Source organism: Paroedura picta, chromosome 1 (genome assembly GCF_049243985.1).
Source record: "Paroedura picta isolate Pp20150507F chromosome 1, Ppicta_v3.0, whole genome shotgun sequence".
NCBI lineage: Eukaryota > Metazoa > Chordata > Lepidosauria > Squamata > Gekkonidae > Paroedura > Paroedura picta.
The window spans coordinates 50608542-50626375 of record NC_135369.1 but is presented as its reverse complement, the minus strand read 5'-3'; the positions used below and the strand labels follow the sequence as shown (position 1 = coordinate 50626375).

General features: G+C 41.6%; 1 protein-coding gene across 4 annotated transcripts in view; it reads left to right on the top strand.

The window, feature by feature from the left end:
• Positions 1 to 17834, top strand: part of MTA3 (metastasis associated 1 family member 3) — a 201811-nt gene that overhangs the window by 65678 nt on the left and 118299 nt on the right. For all 4 annotated transcript variants that reach the window (XM_077337772.1, XM_077337780.1, XM_077337798.1 and 1 more), the window contains exon 7: positions 7400 to 7502. In XM_077337772.1, the coding sequence (XP_077193887.1) occupies positions 7400 to 7502 (103 nt within the window). The remainder of the gene's footprint in view (positions 1 to 7399; positions 7503 to 17834) is intronic.

Genomic DNA, 17834 nt, shown 5'->3' with positions numbered 1-17834 from the left:
TCTTGGGACCACATGCTGTTGAGTTCAGACTAAAAGCTCACAGTCGAATACCCCAGAAACAGTAGGTTTATTTTGGAAGTTGTCAACCATTGCACCATCTGAGAATGTCCCCTATGACTAGGCATCCTTTGAGACTTAAACCATTGATTGCATCAGATATCAGTGAGTTCTGGCAAAGCTGCATATGTGGAAACCACTTGCCCTTTGTTTATGGAAATAGCAATACTGGCTTGGATGAAGGTATGAGAAGCTTGGATCTCATTAAGTGGGGTCATACTGAGATGATCTTCCATATTTCAGATCACTTGAAATATTATTTGCTATATATTTGGTTATTTTGGGCTATAAAAAAGTAGCTACAATAATAATGTTTGTTTGATGAGAGGATTCCTATAAAACAGTTGTCAGCCCTGGAACATTGTGAAAATAACTGCTTGCTTATCTCTCTGATTTACTAGGGCTTTGAAATACCGTAACGTTTTATTTCATGATAACATCTCATGTGATTGGTAGTGTGAGACCTATTGTTCCCAGATATCCATGTTTTTGAAAAAATGAATACCGTGTCAGAATATTTAAAGAGAACATGAAGGCTTTCATTGGAGCACTAAAAGCTTTTTCATAAGATGACTGAGCAGCTGTTTCACATGAGGCATTTTTTAAATATAAGGGTAGGGGTGTGTTTCATGTCTGTTTCTTTCATGGCTTTGCCTTGACACCTCAAAAGGAAGCAGAACGGACGGACCATTGATGAAAAACAAAACACTGTTCTGTATAGACCAGGAGGAGTTAAACTGCAGACCTCCAGATGTCCATGGACTACAATTCCCATGAGCCCCTGCCAGCGTCCATGGACATCTGGAGGGCCACAGTTTGACTATCCCTGGTATAGACTGTCAACTGTCTTCTGCTCATCAGTTGTGATGACTAAGAATTTATCCAGGTCACCAAGTAAAAAACTTTTGCAAAAGTATTTTTAATGCATCTTATAGTACATCTATGGAGATACAGCTATTAAAACCTTCATGAACTATGAAGTTTTATGAAAATTATTGGAAGATTTGTTCAGTGTGCTGTGACTTAATGATGGCTGCTGCTGTGGAAAAGAAATTTAAGCTTATGTTCTGGTTGGGTAATCTTGCCTCATAAGTTGTCATAGTCGAGTGGGTCCAGAATAGCTGAGGAGGGAGGCATGGCAATGAAGCTTGCAGCATTTATATCGTCTTTTAGCTGAGTGATCCAAGCTTTACATTGTTCTCTCCTCTCCCATATTCCTTTTCTGGTCTTCGTTTACCTATTCTTATTCCTGTCTGGTAACAGATAGAACCTATTTTCCTATGGCTATTCTGCTTTCTTTATCCATGACCCAATTCCACATGGGTGGAAAAGGCCGGGCCAGCACCCATATGGCAGTAGGGCTAATCCTTGCAGTCACAAGATGTTGGTGTTGGCCCGGCCCCATTCAGGGCCTGGCACGCTTTAGGCACTCTGTTGCCCCGTGGCAAGGGATTGCAGAAATTTCCTTGTTCCCAAGTCTGCCATGGGGACCAACAAGGCCTATCCAGCTGCAGGCCCACGTGGATGGGAAGAGTCGCCACCCACCCGGCATCCTGGAAGGGACATAAAAATGCCCCACTCAGCTTTGTGCAAATAACACCCCACCTCTCCCCCACACTGTGGCAGAACCAGCTGCATTGTGGGGACCAGAAATCTGGGGTGGAATGTGTGTCATGGAAATAGGTCCCTATAGGGATTCAGGAAGCAGCAGGGCATGCTGCTCCTCTGCAGTGCACTGGCAGCTGCCCAGAGCAGCGCCGCAGGTTTGGAATAGGTACATGTGTATATTCTAGGCACTGTAATTTGTTTGTTATACTTCCTCTTCCAATGTTTGTTTCTCTTTCCTTGACTGTATGCAGCATCTTGGATCCTTAGCAGTAATGTCCTAAGGAGAATCGTACCCCTTTAAGCCTTAGAACAAACTGGAGTCCAGTGGGATCTTTAAGACCTACAAAGTGACTTCATTTAATTTAGAAGGATGCAACTCTGCTTACAGTGGAACATAGAAGATCCAAACTTATTGACACAAGACTTCAGGTGGTGTTGCATCTTTGAATTTATGTTAATTAGTGCATTTATAGTCCACCTTTCTCACTGAGACTCAAGGTAATTAGAGAGTACAGAAAGAGGGGGTAAATAATCATACAGTAACCAAATGGGGAAGGCACTGGCAAACCACCCCGTATTGAGTCTGCCATGAAAACGCTAGAGGGCGTAACCCCAAGGGTCTCAGGGTCTTGGTGCTTGCACAGGGGATACCTTTACCTTAACCATATGATATAGGACAAACTCTGTTATCTACCACCAGTGCTAGCAAGTTTGGCTGAAAAATCCATTGAATTGGAAAGAGAGAGAGAGAGAGAGAACACACAGAAGACTACAACATTCCTCCCTCCTCAAATTGCAAATCTTTTAAACAACACAATCAACTCTCCATGTAGGAAATACCTGTCTCATTCCTTGGATTGCTCTGAGAAGCCATTGGACAGAAGGTCCAAATTTAACAGAAAAGAATCCCATAACAGTCAATGAGTATCTAAAAAAAGACTTATACCATTTTCCTGCAACAGCTTCTTCTGCCTGTGTTCTACCTACATCTCTTTAGGGCAATGGCAATTTGTACAGCTTGATGTAGTGGTTAAGAGCAGCGGCTTCTAATGTGGCGAGCTGGATTTGATTCCCTGCTCCTCCACATGCTGGATGACTTTTGTCTAGCTGGGTGAGTTTAGGCTAAGTCCTGTTAGAAAATGTTCTCACATAGCAGTTTCTCTTAGAGCTCTCTCAGCCTCACCTATCTCTCAAGGTGTCTGTTGTGGAAAGAAGAAGATTAGCCACTGAGACTCCTTTGGAAGAAGTGGAAGAGTTGATTCTTATTTGCCACTTTTGTCTATCTGGAGGAGGATCAAAACAGCTTAAAATCGACAGTGTTGGGGTGAGCCCAAGGTCATCCAGATGGCTACATGTGGGGGAACGGGGAATCAAATCTGGCTTGCCAGATTAGAAGTCTATGCTTCTAACCGCTATACCAAGCTGGTTCTCTTGGGCAGTGAAAAGCAAAGTATCAAAACCAACACTACTTCTACTGGGAAGGTGCTACTAGGAAACAGAGTCTCCCTCCTCCCCATAGCCTCATGGCACTTATGTGCCCTGTCTACAGTTTCCCCATCTTCCATGCCATTGGTCTCAAATCTGCTTTGTTGTGGTGGTCTTTGAAAGTTTGCAGCAAGACCAAGATGGTTTTCAAATGGAAACGGAAAGTCTACAGTCCCATGCACATCAGCATTATTTTCCCTGCTGCAATGTCCTGTGATGGTTACTCCTAAAGCATTCCTCCCTTCTCAGTTGGCAAATTACAAGCCTCACATGACTTACTCATGAGTAAACACTCCACAGGCAGAGGGTTTTCCTGGCAGAGGGTTGGCAAGGGGCCATTTCTTGTGTCCTGCAGCCCTCCCTCCCCCCTCCAGAAGCAATACAGAGGCTACCCCAGGAGGCAGCTGGTTCCCCCCATGTCCTCAGAATTGAAAGAGACCAGGAGGCCAGGGCAACTTACTGGCAGTTTAGCATGCTCTCAGTCCGGCTCCTCTTCCAGCAAACTTCTGAAACTGGCAGGAAGTTGGAGGCGGAGAGCTGTTTACTTATTAGCCCTTCCTGGACGAGGGCTCCCTCCTGATTGGGACTAAACTACCAGGGCAACCATTCCTGGTTCCTATTGGGGGAATATTTCTAGGGGGGGGCAATCGGGTAGGGAGTGAGATGTCTGCATACAATTTGAGCTGATTGCTCAGCCTTGGCAGAGTGCAGCTTGAATTGATTGGCACTCATTGGCTGAGTACTCTCTTCCTATTGGTGGCATACCCCCAGGGAGTGCCGATCTGGTAGGGAGTGTGTTGTCTGTATGCAATTTGAATTGGTCCTCATTGACACTGTGGAATTTGAACTGATTGGCCCACATTTTTTCTCTCTCGGTAGTTTTCTCTCTATTGGTAGGACACCTATCAATTGGTAGGAGGACCAATCAGTGAGTTGTCAACTTTAACTTTATTATGTTTAGTGATATGTACATTTGTAAATGTACTTATAAATACACATTTACAAGTATTGTATTTGTAAATATACGGGCTTCTAAACTGGTGAGCCGGGTTTGATTCCCGGCTCCCTCATAAGCAGCCAGCTGTGTGATCTTGGGCTGGCCACAGCACTGATAAAGCTGTTCTGACAGAGCAGTAATATCAGGGCTCTCTCAACCTCACCTACCTCAAAGCGTGTCTGTTGGGGGGGAGAGGAAAGGGAAGGCAATTGTAAGCCGCTTTGAGAGTCCTTCATGTAGAGAAAAGCAGCATATAAAAACCAACTCTTCTTCTAAATTATATACAAAATCTTTAAAGATTTGAACTGTATATTCTGTTCTGTTTCTCCAAACTTGATATCTTTCTTTCTTTTTTAAAAGATGTGTTAATTTGGAAAGGAACATTGGAGGCCTGATGATATATTCCTTGAGTCCCTATTTAGTAGGGAAAGTGCAGTAAAATATTAATCAATGTGTAGTGGCTAGGAGCGCTGACTTCTAGTCTGGCAAGCCAAGTTTGATTCCCCACTCCCCCACAGCCAGCTGGGGGACCTTGGGCTGACCACAACACTGTTAAAGTTATTCTGACCAAGCAGTAATATTAGGTCTCTCTCAGCCTCACCTACCTCACAGGATGTCTGTGGGGAGAGGAAATGGAAGGCAATTATAAGCTGCTTTGAGATGCCTTATGGTAGAAATAAGTGGCATATAGGAACCAACTCTTCTTCTAAATAAATAATATCCAGATCCAAATATCCAGGCTTATATTTGCCTGCGATTTATCTTAATCATTGGAATTATTTTATATATATATTGTTACCTGCCTCAAGCAAGCAATCAGCTGGACATGCCATCAAAAGAAGTGAACTATATAGAAAATGTTAATAATATAATTATTTTAAATTGATAATTTTAAGGAGAAGTTGGAACTTCAATTATTAGGTGAATTATTCAACAGCTCAAAATAGATAAGGGAAGGTTGGAGACCTTGTATATCATCTCCCATTTTGAGCTATATGATTGAGAGACACCAGCGATTAAGGTTGCTTTTTGGATGTTTTTCTTCAACTTAAATTAGTGGGGATAAAGATGGGAGACAAGCTGTCTAGCCGCAATCTAGCCGCAGAAATGAAAATGTAGATTAGTGAACTGCACATCAGGGGCTAATTGCTTTTTGTTCCAAGTCTGATGATGGTACAGTCAAGGAAAGTTTTTAAAGCTTCCTGTTGAAAGCAATTTATAAGTTGAATGATGAAGAACCATCTGTAAGCAACTGCATTGAATTCTGTCTTCTAAGTGTCATTTAAGAATTTTTATGACTGGTGGGGAAGCACAAACAGCTTGAATACAGTTTCATGGACATAGATTGTGTACAGAGATAGGTGTTCAGAGACCTGAAGGGAATATAGTAGACTTTGTTGTCTGCAGTACATTTTCTATTTGTGATATCGCTATGAAATATTCTTTTAGCGTTTTCAAAACTCACAAAATTTGTTTGATCAGAAAATATAGCAGGACAGAAATAATTGCCTTTATTACTGGCAAAAATGTCTGTAGTTTAAGTTGATGATTTACTGACACTTGCCCTCAGCATGCATAGGGAAACTATTGTGTGGATGGGAACTAGGTCATTCTAGCTGATTACTTTCCTGTTGCTGGGGGGTAAACAGTAATGACTGGGGAAGGCACTGGCAAACCACCCCGTATTGAGTCTGCCATGAAAACGCTAGAGGGCGTCACCCCAAGGGTCAGACATGACTCGGTGCTGGTACAGGGGATACCTTTACCTTTTTTTACAAATCAATAAATAGTGAAAAAGTCTTTATGGACAGGCTATTTGAGGAATGGAGCATGGGGGTTATGAATGGAGGAGATAGAACCAATCTGAGAGAAGACAGATGCCGATTGAGGTTGGGCGCAAACTGAACTACAAAGCAAAATTCATGATGAATTTTAAAGGGGCTGCAGAAGACAGTCTAAAATAGCAATCCCCAACCTGTGGGCTGCAGACCACATGTGGTCCTTCAACTAATTGGAGGTGGGCCCCGAAGGACGCCTTCTCCTCCCCCCCCCCGGCCTTTGACTTCATCCCCCCCAGCCCTTTACAACACGCTTCATTGTTGTGGCGTGTCTGTGTATCTTATTTTGAAGGGATGTTTAAACATTACCATAGCAATCAGAGAGCGCTAGGGCAGTGGTTGAGAGTAGAGGAGTAAACTACCCCCCCCCCCACCGGGCCTCAGTAAAAGGCGTTGAGTGGTCCCCGGTGAGTGGTCCCCGGCGTTGAGTGGTCCCCGGTGTTAAAAAGGTTGGGGACCACTGGTCTAAAACAAGCTGTTTTTTTCTGCTTTTCTACAAACCTTGTTTAAATCAACTGTGGTCCTTTCCAATCTGGTTTGCAGGGCCCTGAACTGAACAAACTAGTTCAATTCATGAATGGGTGGTTTGGTTCATGGATTGGCAGGAAGTACAACAACAACTCCATTTTTGCAGTTTGTGCCAATCCTTATATGCCACCAAGTTTCTGAAAAAAACATTCTCTTTACTTAGGTTAGCCACCCCAATAGCTATAATTTTTAGGGACAACTCTAAAAAATAATGCACACTTTCAAAAATGTTAGTATCCTGTGTGCTTAGTGGGATCAGTTTTTTAAATTAAATATGAAGTTTTGGAATGTATTGCTTTTAAGAACCTGATTTATCTGGAACAGCCAACTATGGTTTACATTTGCTATGTATACCAGAAGTGCAGATCTGTACAATCCAGAAATAATGGCAAGCTCTAGCTGTCCATGAAACCAGAAATCTCTAACTAGCTGCCTCAGTCATTTCTAAATTTCAGTAATTTAAGAGTACGTAAATTATTTTTAAAATACATACATACATACATACATACATACATACATACATACATACATACATACATACATACATACATACATACATACATACACATACAAAAGTGATTTTAGACAGAAAGCTATTTAATATTCTATGATTTCTATCAGCATTTGTATCGATTTATTATTTTGTTGAAATTTTAAACCCTATTTTTATATGTCTTATACATAATTTATGCCAATAAAAGGTGACTGACTGACTGACTGACTGTATCGATTATGGTCTTGTAATGTACCAAATTTTAATGGGGTAATTGAAGTGACCTTGTATTTTTAATACATATTCAATTTAAACATGCTGTAACGTGCTGTAAGATGTAGAAAGAGCACTATTTCAATTAATAGTGTTTTATGTAATCTGCTTTTCTGACAGGACAAACAGATGACCGGGAACAATCAAAGCTTGAAGTTAAAGTATGGGATCCTGATACCCATCTCACTGATCATCAGATTGACCAGTTTTTAGTAGTAGCACGGTAAGTGTAACATTGTTATGATTAACAGTGTCATGTTTACACATCCAGATAATTTTTACTCCTATTTCATTTTGATGAGTTACATGTGTTGTTACTTTCAATGAAAGCAGCAGGGCTTAAATATGTTTAATTTTGGCTGGACAATCCTCAAACATTTTGCATTTGAGCAAAAAACTTTATTTGATGAATATAAAGTCACTTCTGTAAATCCAGCTGACAAGTTTTTCTGTTGCCTGCTTCTATCCACTGAAGACCCTCATGATTACATGACTTCCAGGAACCATTTTTGAGTAGAGTTGGGAACAATAGAGTTGGGAACAGCAATAGGAAGGATAAGCTGGATCACTACTGTGAGCTTTGCTGCACTCGTGGGTCATCAAATAAATGGATGCAATCTTAAGCACACTTCCTAGGGAACAAGTCTCACATAATGAGATTTGCTTCTGAATATATATGCTTCAAATTGCACTGCAAACATTTTTCATCATTAAAATATGCCTTAAGTTATTTTCTCTTGTTTTTATAAATCACCATTTCCCATCAGTTCAATAAGAGAGTATGACATTTAAAATAAAATTCTGTCTCAGCAGGATATGAAGCTGGCTTTTATCAGGCATACTTTGCTGGAGAGTACCAGCTTGCCCCCTGTTTTTGGTTCTGATGCAAAAGGACCTTGGTTCAGGGAGTCATGGAGGCATCAGAGAACCACCACTGTGTACAAGTAGGCAGGATAGGCTACATGGACCAATGATTTGACTCAGTAAAAGACAATGCTATTTAAAATAAATGCCAGATTCTAAGTAAATAGTAGTAATTTATTTCCAGAGACAGAAACTTGTTGCAGCTTGTTTGTTGGCTGGTATGGGGGTTTAGGGATTGAGGGGGAGGGGGTCGGACTATTTCATTGTTAGCTGCCGTGGGCCAGCCAGTTCTGGTAGTGGTGGCATATAAGCAGAATAAATAAATAAATTATAAACACTAATACTTTTTTCTTTTTTAAAACATACATTTTATTTATTCAGAAAAGCGAAAGACATTACATAGAAAAGAAAGATACTACATATTATATGTAATGTCTTGAGAGTGAATTATCTAAGTTGGATCCTAAATCAACTTACATTAATGTCTGGAGCACTTCCGCTCATGCAAGTTTTACTAACTCTCCTCCCACTGTAGACACCTTGTTGCACCTCACCATATTTCCAAGGGTCTACAGACCCCTGAAACTGCTTTTCTCCAAGCACAGTCAATGGGAAAGGAATGATAGGAATGGTGTGTTCAGCTTTGGAAGTTAAGACCCAATCCTCTGTTCTTTTTTAGAGGTATCTACATACATAGAATCATAGAGTTGGAAGGGGCCATACAGGCCATCTAGTCCAACTCCCTCCTCAATGCAGGATCAGCCCTAAGCATCCTAAAGCATCCAAGAAAAGTGTGTATCCAACCTTTGCTTGAAGACTGCCAGTGAGAGGGAGCTCACCACCTCTTTAGGCAGCCTATTCCACTGCTGAACTACTCTGACTGTGAAATTTTTTTCCTGATATCTAGCCTATATCGTTGTACTTGTAGTTTAAACCCATTACTGCGTGTCCTCTCCTCTGCAGCCAACGGAAACAGCATCCTGCCCTCCTCCAAGTGACAACCTTTCAAATACTTAAAGAGGGCTATCATGTCCCCTCTAAACCTCCTTTTCTCCAGGCTGAACATTCCCAAGTCCTTCAATCTATCTTCATAGGGCTTGGTCCCTTGGCCCCAGATCATCTTCATCGCTCTCCTCTGTACCCTTTCAATTTTATCTACGTCCTTCTTGAACTGAGGCCTCCAGAACTGCACACAGTACTCCAGTTGTGGTCTGACCAGTGCCGTATATAATGGGACTATGACATCTTGTGATTTTGATGTCATGTCCCTGTTGATACAGCCCAAAATGGCATTCGCCTTTTTTACCACTGCATCGCACTGCCTGCTCATGTTTAGTTTAAAACCACAAGTAGTTTACAATCCACAAGTACCCAGGTCTCATTCACACACAGTGTTACCTAGAAGCGTATCCCCCATCCAGTAGGTATCCTTTTCATTTTTCTGACCCAGATACAGAACATTACACTTACCTTTATTAAATTGCATCTTGTTCTCATTTGCCCATTTTTCCATTGTGTTCAGATCTTGTTGAACTCTGTCTCTATCTTCCGGAGTATTTTCCAGTCCTCCCAATTTGGTGTCATCTGCAATCTTGATGACACCCCTTCATCTAGATCATTAATAAATATGTTTAAAAGTATTGGGCCGAGCACCAAGCCCTGAGTTACCCCGCTACTCACCTCCCTCCAGTCTGATGAAACACCATTGACAACAACTCTTTGAGTGTGGTTCTCTAATCAATTCCCTATCCACCTAACTATCTGAAAATCCAGATTGCAGTCCTTCAATTTATCCATCAGAACATCATGGGGAACCTTATCAAAACTTTACTAAAATCCAAGTAAACAACATCAACTGAATTTCCACGATCCAGCAAACCTGTTACTTGGTCAAAAAAGGAAACCAGGTTGGTCTGACAAGACCTGTTGGAGACAAATCCATGCTGACTTCCTTGGATCACCAAATTGTCCTCCAGATGTTTGCAGATCGCTCCCTTTAATATCTGCTCCATTATCTTCCCCACAACAGAGGTCAGACTCACTAGTCTGTAGTTTCCCGGGTCATCCTTCCTCCCTTTTTTGAAGATTGGAATAACATTTGCTTTCTTCCAGTCCTCCGGGACATCTCCAGTCCTTAAAGAGGTCCTGAAGATGATGGACAAGTGTTGTGCAAGTTCTTCGGAAATTTCTTTGAGCACTCTCGGGTGCATTTCATCCGGCCCAGGGGATTTGAACTCATCCAGTGCAGCTAAATGCCTCTCGACAACCTCTCTATCCATGTTAACCTGCCACCCAGACACTATCCAAAAATCTTAGGCTTCCCTGGCCAATCCTAGCTCACTCTCAGCTTTAGCCTTTCTCATGATTGATCTACAGTGCCAAATAACCTGTAGGTATTCTTCTTTAGAGCTCTGTCCTTCCCTCCATTTCCTGAACATTTTCCTTTCCTTTCTTAGTTCCTCTTGAAGTTCTCTGTTCATCCAAATAGGCTTCTTTGAGCTCCTGCAGTGTTTTCGTCTTTCTGGGATAGTCATTGATTGAGCATGCAATAGCTCTTGTTTGAGTAGAAGAAGAAGAAGAAGAGTTGGTTCTTATATGCCGCTTTTCCCTACCCGAAGGAGGCTCAAAGTGGCTTACAGTCGCCTTCCCATTCTTCTCCCCACAACAGACACCCTGTGGGGTGGGTGAGGCTGAGAGAGCCCTGATATCACTGCTCGGTCAGAGCAGTTTTATCAGTGCCATGGCAAGCCCAAGGTCACCCAGCTGGTTGCATGTGGGGGAGCGCAGAATCGAACCCGGCATGCCAGATTAGAAGTCCGCACTCCTAACCACTACACCAAAGTAGCTCCCACCCTTTAGATGCTCCCTTCCCTTCCAGCATACTCGCCCATGGTATGACACTCATCATGTCTCTGAGTTTATTAAAGTTTGTCCTACGAAATCTAGCATCCGCGTCTGGCTACAAGCTTCCTTGCCTCCCCATCTCAAAAAGAATTCTATGAGGACATGGTCACTTCCCCCTAGGGTCCCTACCTCCTTCACCTCATCCACCAACTCTTGCCTGTTGGTCAGTATTAAGTCCAGTATGGCTGAACCTCTTGTGGGTTCATCTACCATTTGATAAATGAAATTGTCAGCCAGGCAGGTCAGAAAGTTGCATGACTGAGGACGCTTCGCAGAGTTTGTTTCCCAGCACACATCTGGGAAATTGAAGTCACCCATGATGACAAGGTCCTGCCGCTTGGATATTTTCTCAAGCTGCTCACAAAGAGGATCCACATTCTCTTGTTGGACAGGTGGTCGGTAGCAGACACCAACCACCACACTATTTGTTTTCCCCTCGCTTATTTTCACCCAGATGCTTTCCACTGTAGATATGCTCTCCTTCACTAGAATTTCCTGGCAGGTAAGCCCTTTCCTCACATACAGTGCCACTCCTCCACCTCTTCGATCTATTCTGTTTTTTCTGAACAGTTCATTTCCATCCACTATTACATTCCAGTCATGAGAATCATTCCACCAAGTTTCTGTGATACACAAAGAGGACGATTGGCATAGAAATCCATTTCAGTTATTACTTCCATTAAGGTTCAAGAGCAAATCTTACGATTTTTTGACAAAGTTAATAGAATTAATAGCTTCTGTATTGTTGCTTTCTCTGATGCTCCTACAATATTGATCCCCCCACACACACACACAGAGAAGGGGGACCTGGTGGAATGAGCTCCCTGGTGAGCTGCGGGCCCTGCAGGATTTACCAGCTTTCCGCAGGGCCTGCAAGATGGAGCTCTTCCGCCAGGTTTTTGGTTGAGGCCGGGGTCAGCGAATGAGTGCCAGCATTCCCCCCCCCCCCGGACCTAGTAAGTTAGATCTCCTCCCCACCCTCCCTGCCGCTCTGATAGCAGGGGTAGGAATAATGAGAGCTTCAGCTATGTTGGGATTGTTTTTAAAGTCTTTTAATGGATATTTTAATGGGGATAGGACTATTGTGACCCGCCACGAGCCTACGGGGAGTGGCGGGAAATAAATCTAATTATTATTATTAATAATAATAATAATAGCTATTGAATTAGTTACTCCGCTAAAAGAACTGATCATTTAATTGTGAGCTCTGTTCATCCAGTTATGTGAAATCTGCTCAGACAATTGTGTGCTTGCTATTTCCTTCCAGACTACCAATGCGTGCCTTTCTCATCTTTTGTTGGCTATTAAGCACTGTTTGACTTAATAGCTGTTGCTTCTGTATTTGTTGTAATTGAAAAATACCATGCTTAGTGTTTCTTTCATTGCAAATAAAGCCTTGTTCATTTTTAAATGCTGATTTACAGCTACCACACTAAATAGAGAGTCTGTTTATGAAGTTGGTCATGGTAGTCTATTTGATCTAATCTGCAGCATTGCCTTCAGGTTTTGTTTGTTTGTTTTTGTAGTTGTCATTTTAAAATGCGACTTCCCCTTGCCCGTTATTTTTTATTTCCATTTTCTGAGAAGGAATTGGAATAAATATGTGATTGCTTTTGGTGGCATAGGAACTCTTACCTTATAAATTAATAAATAAAGCAGCAAACAATCTGTGATTCTGAAATACATTTCTCTGATTGGAACTGTATCATTTTCTTACAAATGCATTGCAGAAAAAGAAAATCAATATTCTCTTTTGCACAATGAATCATTTGAAACAGCAGAAATTTTACTTTGTGTATTAATAGTTCTTGCGGGGAGGGTTGCCTTTTGCTCAGTATAATGATCTGACAAGCTCTGTACAGGCGTAATATTTCCCAGTCTCTTAAACACAGCTACTGAGGCTCAGAGTGAGTCTGTGGGAAACCTTCGGACTCCTGGTTATTGTAGTGGTCCCAAGAGTTGGTCAAAGTGCGAATGGTATGCATCAAATATTCAGTGGCTGTCTTTTTTTTTTAAGTTATTTTTATTTTTATTGTATATAAAGTGCTTACAAAAGATAGAAAGCAAGAGAAAAAGAAACAACCAGCTGAGAGAGTAATTGTTGATACATGTAAAAGTATAGTCTGTTATTATCTTAATGGGGAAAAAACATATTCAGTTCCCATCGCATGTTAGTCCTAATCTAAAAGTTACTGTTGTCTTTCTTAGCCAAGTAATTGTTAATACTTATAAGGATACAATCTATTATTATCCCAAATAATATATAGTCAGTTCCTATCATATATTGGCCCTAACCTAAAGGTTGCTGCTGTCTTTCCTAAGAGAGACCAAGTAATTGCTCCACTGTTCATCATGTTCTTCAGGTGGTCGCAAAAGATGGAATTGTGCTCTTTTCCATGATGTATCTGCTGGCAGGTCTTGAAGTATTTGTGCTTCTTGAGCCACCGAGCTCAGCAGCATCGCCTGAAGCTTTTTGGATGGAATATTTTTTGCCGCCTTGTTGTCAGGTCCCACAACGATATCTCTTGATTGCTTCCTGTATGCAGTCGCCTTTGAGTAGACTCTGTATATTTTGTCAATCCGAATCTCTTCCTCCTCTAACTAGTCTTCCAGGCTTCCGGTGCTTTCCTTCCTTAAATCTGTTTTCCCAAATTCTTCCAAGACGCTTTTGATTTTTACGTTCCTAGCTCTCTCCCACTCTTCCAGACATTGAATTCTCGTTTGATGTATTGCTGGCTGAGTTGTGTTTTCTTCAGCTGTTTTTTTCAAACCGTCGATTCTGTCTGAGAGCTCTTTCTTGGTGTCTTGGATTTCCTTTTCAACCTTTTTGACTGCTTTCAGTATCTCTGAGTTCCCTTCGCATAACAAATGAAGGAACTGTGCCTTAGTTAATTTTTCCATAGTTCTAAACAGTCACGGATTATAAACAGAAGGTCTTGCAATGTCTTGCGAGAGTTTGGGCGATCAAAAATTATCAGTTTGTCAACCTCCGTATTAAATTAGCGTCCCCCAGTGAACTCTCTTTAACAGATCTTTAAACTCTTTCTTTTAAAGAAAAGAAAGAAAGAGCTTATTTCTTTGTTTGTTTAACGAGTGTTGTTTGTTTAACAACTGGCTTGCCTCACGTCCGAAGAAAGGATTCCCTTGTAAATTGGTTAGGGGGGAAGGGGGGGGGGCTGGTGCCTGGCTTTAAAGAATAGGAAAACAAACAAAACTCACAGTCTTTACATTGCTGATTTTTTCAGACTTCAGCTCTTGTCAGTCTGGTAAGAGATAATCTGGGAAGAATGCAGGATCAGCTGGTCGTTTCAGGCTTAGAAAGTTGTTTACAACAAGAGCGCCATCGTGGCCTCTAGCACAGACAGCGGCGATCCAGAGAACTCAGTCTCCACAGATCTGTAGGACCCTCAGGGTGCCATTCCCGGATCCTGGGGCGACCAGCGAGCAAGATTTGCACATCTGCTCAGGTCTGCCAGGTGCATTTGCTCCTGGCCCTCTGCTTGGCTAGAGAGCTCGTCACGGACCGAGCTAGCACGGCACCATCTTCAGTCATTCTCCCCAGTGTCTTATTGAAGAAGGGTGAAGGGCTGGGGCAGCAGCTGCAGTGTTATTTCTCCAGTTTATGTGGAGTAAGTCAGGAAAACGGTGGCATTCAGATATTCAGTAACAAAATTTAATGCATGATGTTTGTAAGCCAATCTCTTTCAGTCAAGGCTCCCTTGTGAGGATAAAATGGGGAGCATATATGCAACACCAAGCTCCTTGGAGAAGTGTCAAGATATGACTGTAAGTGGAGGAGCCTGAAATAATTCAGGGAATTATGCCTAACACACTGAGAAAAAGTCTTGATTTGTTTTCATATAATGTATGATTTGGATCTGAGTGATACAAGGGAGTATAGATGGATCAGTTTCTAAATGCCTGTGATTTGATCAGAGAAAGATAAAGAGTGCTCCTTGGGTTTGCATGATCCTTCCTTCTTTGTTTCCTTCTTACTGTCACCTCCCTTTTTTATTATTCAACTTGAATTCTGGCCTGTGCTAAGTATGGTTAGTGTTAAACTACAGCTTCATGCCTTGGTTTCAAGCTTATTTTGATTCGTGTTAAGCTTGTAGCAGAGATAATGTTAGCTGTACTAAGAAGGGGAAGGAAGAAGAAAGGAGACAGTAGGAATAGAGGGCAGCAGGAGAGGAACTGACTTGTCACTCCTGAACTGTGGTAAAGTAATTTACATTTCCAGTGCTTGGCCATTCTGTAGCTCTGAGTTTCTGTATATAAATAAATAAGAAATGAGGGCTATGATTCAGAGAAATGCATTCCAAAGTATACCTGTGTGGCTGGAGTTTCCTTAACCTTTGTTTTGTGATAGCCTTTTAAAATGGAATAGCCCCTTACCTTTAGAGGAGTGAGAGATGTTTCAGAAAACTTCAGCAAAAATTCTGGATAGAATTCCTTTAATTCTCAGGAAATCTTTGGATTGCATCTAACATCCTGTAATGCAGTAAAACATTTTTCTCCAACCAATATTGTGGTTTTTTAAATTAAATAATAAAGTGTTGTAACAGCAGAATTTTCAGTGAAGATTTTGAAAGGCAGTATTATTAACTACAGTGCGATGTTTCTCTGTGATGTTCTCCTGTGGTTTCCATATTGGATTGGGAAACTATTGGTTGTCACTTTTCATAAGCAATTTGAGTTGCTGTTTATCAGGTGATTAGAGTAGAGATCCTGTCACATGGTAAGCTCTGCCATTATTTTATCACAGTTGTAGCCTCCCCTTCTCTCCAAGGATTGGATACACAGGAAGGGAAACATACACGGTGTGACTTGATTTTATTGTCATAATAACTCTTTTGAGTGAGTCGGCTGGCTGAAGCTGACAAATCTACTGCCCATATATACTTATTTTTTCAAGTATCTAATGTAAAATAGCACCAAACTACTAATAAATCTTTCATAAATAATTTAGCACTGTACCACCACAGCTCAAATGTGAACAGTTTGGTAGTTCTAGGAGAAGGTTTGCCATCTCTGGGTTGGGAAATATCTGAAAATTCTGGTGATGGAACTAGAGGGAGGTGGGGTTTGGTTAGTGGAGGGACTTAAGTGGGATTTAATGCCATAGATTCCACCTTCTAAAGCTGCCATTTTGACCAGGTAAGCAGATATCTGTGACCTGGGGATCAGTTGTAACCCCAGGAAGTCTCCAGCTACTTGCTGGAGGCTGGTAACACTAGCAGTAAATTTAACTCACAAATTAACTAACTAGCAGTAAACTGACTAACCTACCCCTGAGTGATTATGTTCCAAATCTGTTGATCCTCATATTCTTTAGAATACCATTATCATAGAATCATGGAGTTGGAAGGGACCTACAGGGTCATCTAGTCCAACCTGCTGCCCAATGCTGGAAACTCACAACTACCTGCCCACTCACAGTGACATTTCATGCCCCCCCTCCAAGAAATCCAGAATCCCTGGCCAGTCTGGGCTGGAGGAGATTTGCCTCTTGACCTCAAAGTGGCAATCGGCATTTCCTGGGAATACAAGAAAGGGCCACAAGAGCCCAATCTTCCTGCTCACCCACTCACAATCTGCCTAAGTTTACAGAATCAGCATTTCTGTCAGATGGCTAACTTCTGCTTAGAAACTTTCAAAGACGGTGAACCCACCACCTCCTAAGGAAGCCTGGTCCACTGAGGAACTGCTCTAACTGTCAGGAATTTCTTCTGGCTGTTTAGCTGAATTTCTTTAAATTAATGAATAATTCAGTGCACCACCATGGTTAACCACCATTATGTGAAATATGGGTAAAATAATAACATAGAGAGACCCTCAGCACTAGAAATAAACAATAAAATTTTCCCTACTGAATCAGTTTCTGATGAGAAGAAAAAATGTTTTCCATAATAGCAGCTCATTAGCATTGATACACCCAATGTGTCATATATTCTCTGCCTCTGAGCTGCTAATCCCTAAAGTCAATTTCCAGTTTTAATTATGTGCTAGTTGTTGACATGGAATAGCTGTAGTTTCCCTCCCCCGCTGTTTTTAGGTCAGATCTTAATTGGCCTATAGAATGATTTTGCATCCCTCCCTAATTTATAAAGAAGGAGGATTTCTTTAATAAACGAGACAAAAAGAAAGGAGTAGCTTTGTCCTGTCTAGCACACTACATAGCCCGAGTGTCAGTGTTTACACACTGCTGCTAAAGCACGGGGGCCCAAACAATGGCATGATGGACCCATGCAGTGGAGGGCAACTGTCACACTCCTTGGTAGGAAGAGGAGGCACAATGAATTTTGATGATGTCTCATGGCCTGCCTTGCTTGTGCTACATTGATGGCTTCTCTTGTACTCTTAAAAGCACCCCAGGCATTGAGTCTGCATATGTTCTGCTGAGAGGTGCCTAATTTTGTTTCTAAAATGCTTATCCAGTACTAAGATAAATCTTATGATGTTAGAGAGATGAAGCAGAGGAAAAGAACCATTCAAGCCGAAGTCATCCATAGGTGTAGACCAGGGGAAGGGGGAGTTTGAATAAGTTCAGTAAGCACATGTAACCACAGAGAAAGATCTGTGCAGGTTTACTATAAAGAGTCTTTCTCATTATGAATCTTTCAAAGAATTCTTTACCCATTGCTGTTTTTCTGTTTTGCAATTGTGCCTTCTTTTGTTGAAACTACTATAGCTTGTAGCAAAATGTTAACACACATAAACACCCTCTCTTTTTCTTAATTTTTTTTTGTGGGGGGGGGGGTTCCTGATTTATGCTGGCCAGCTAGTA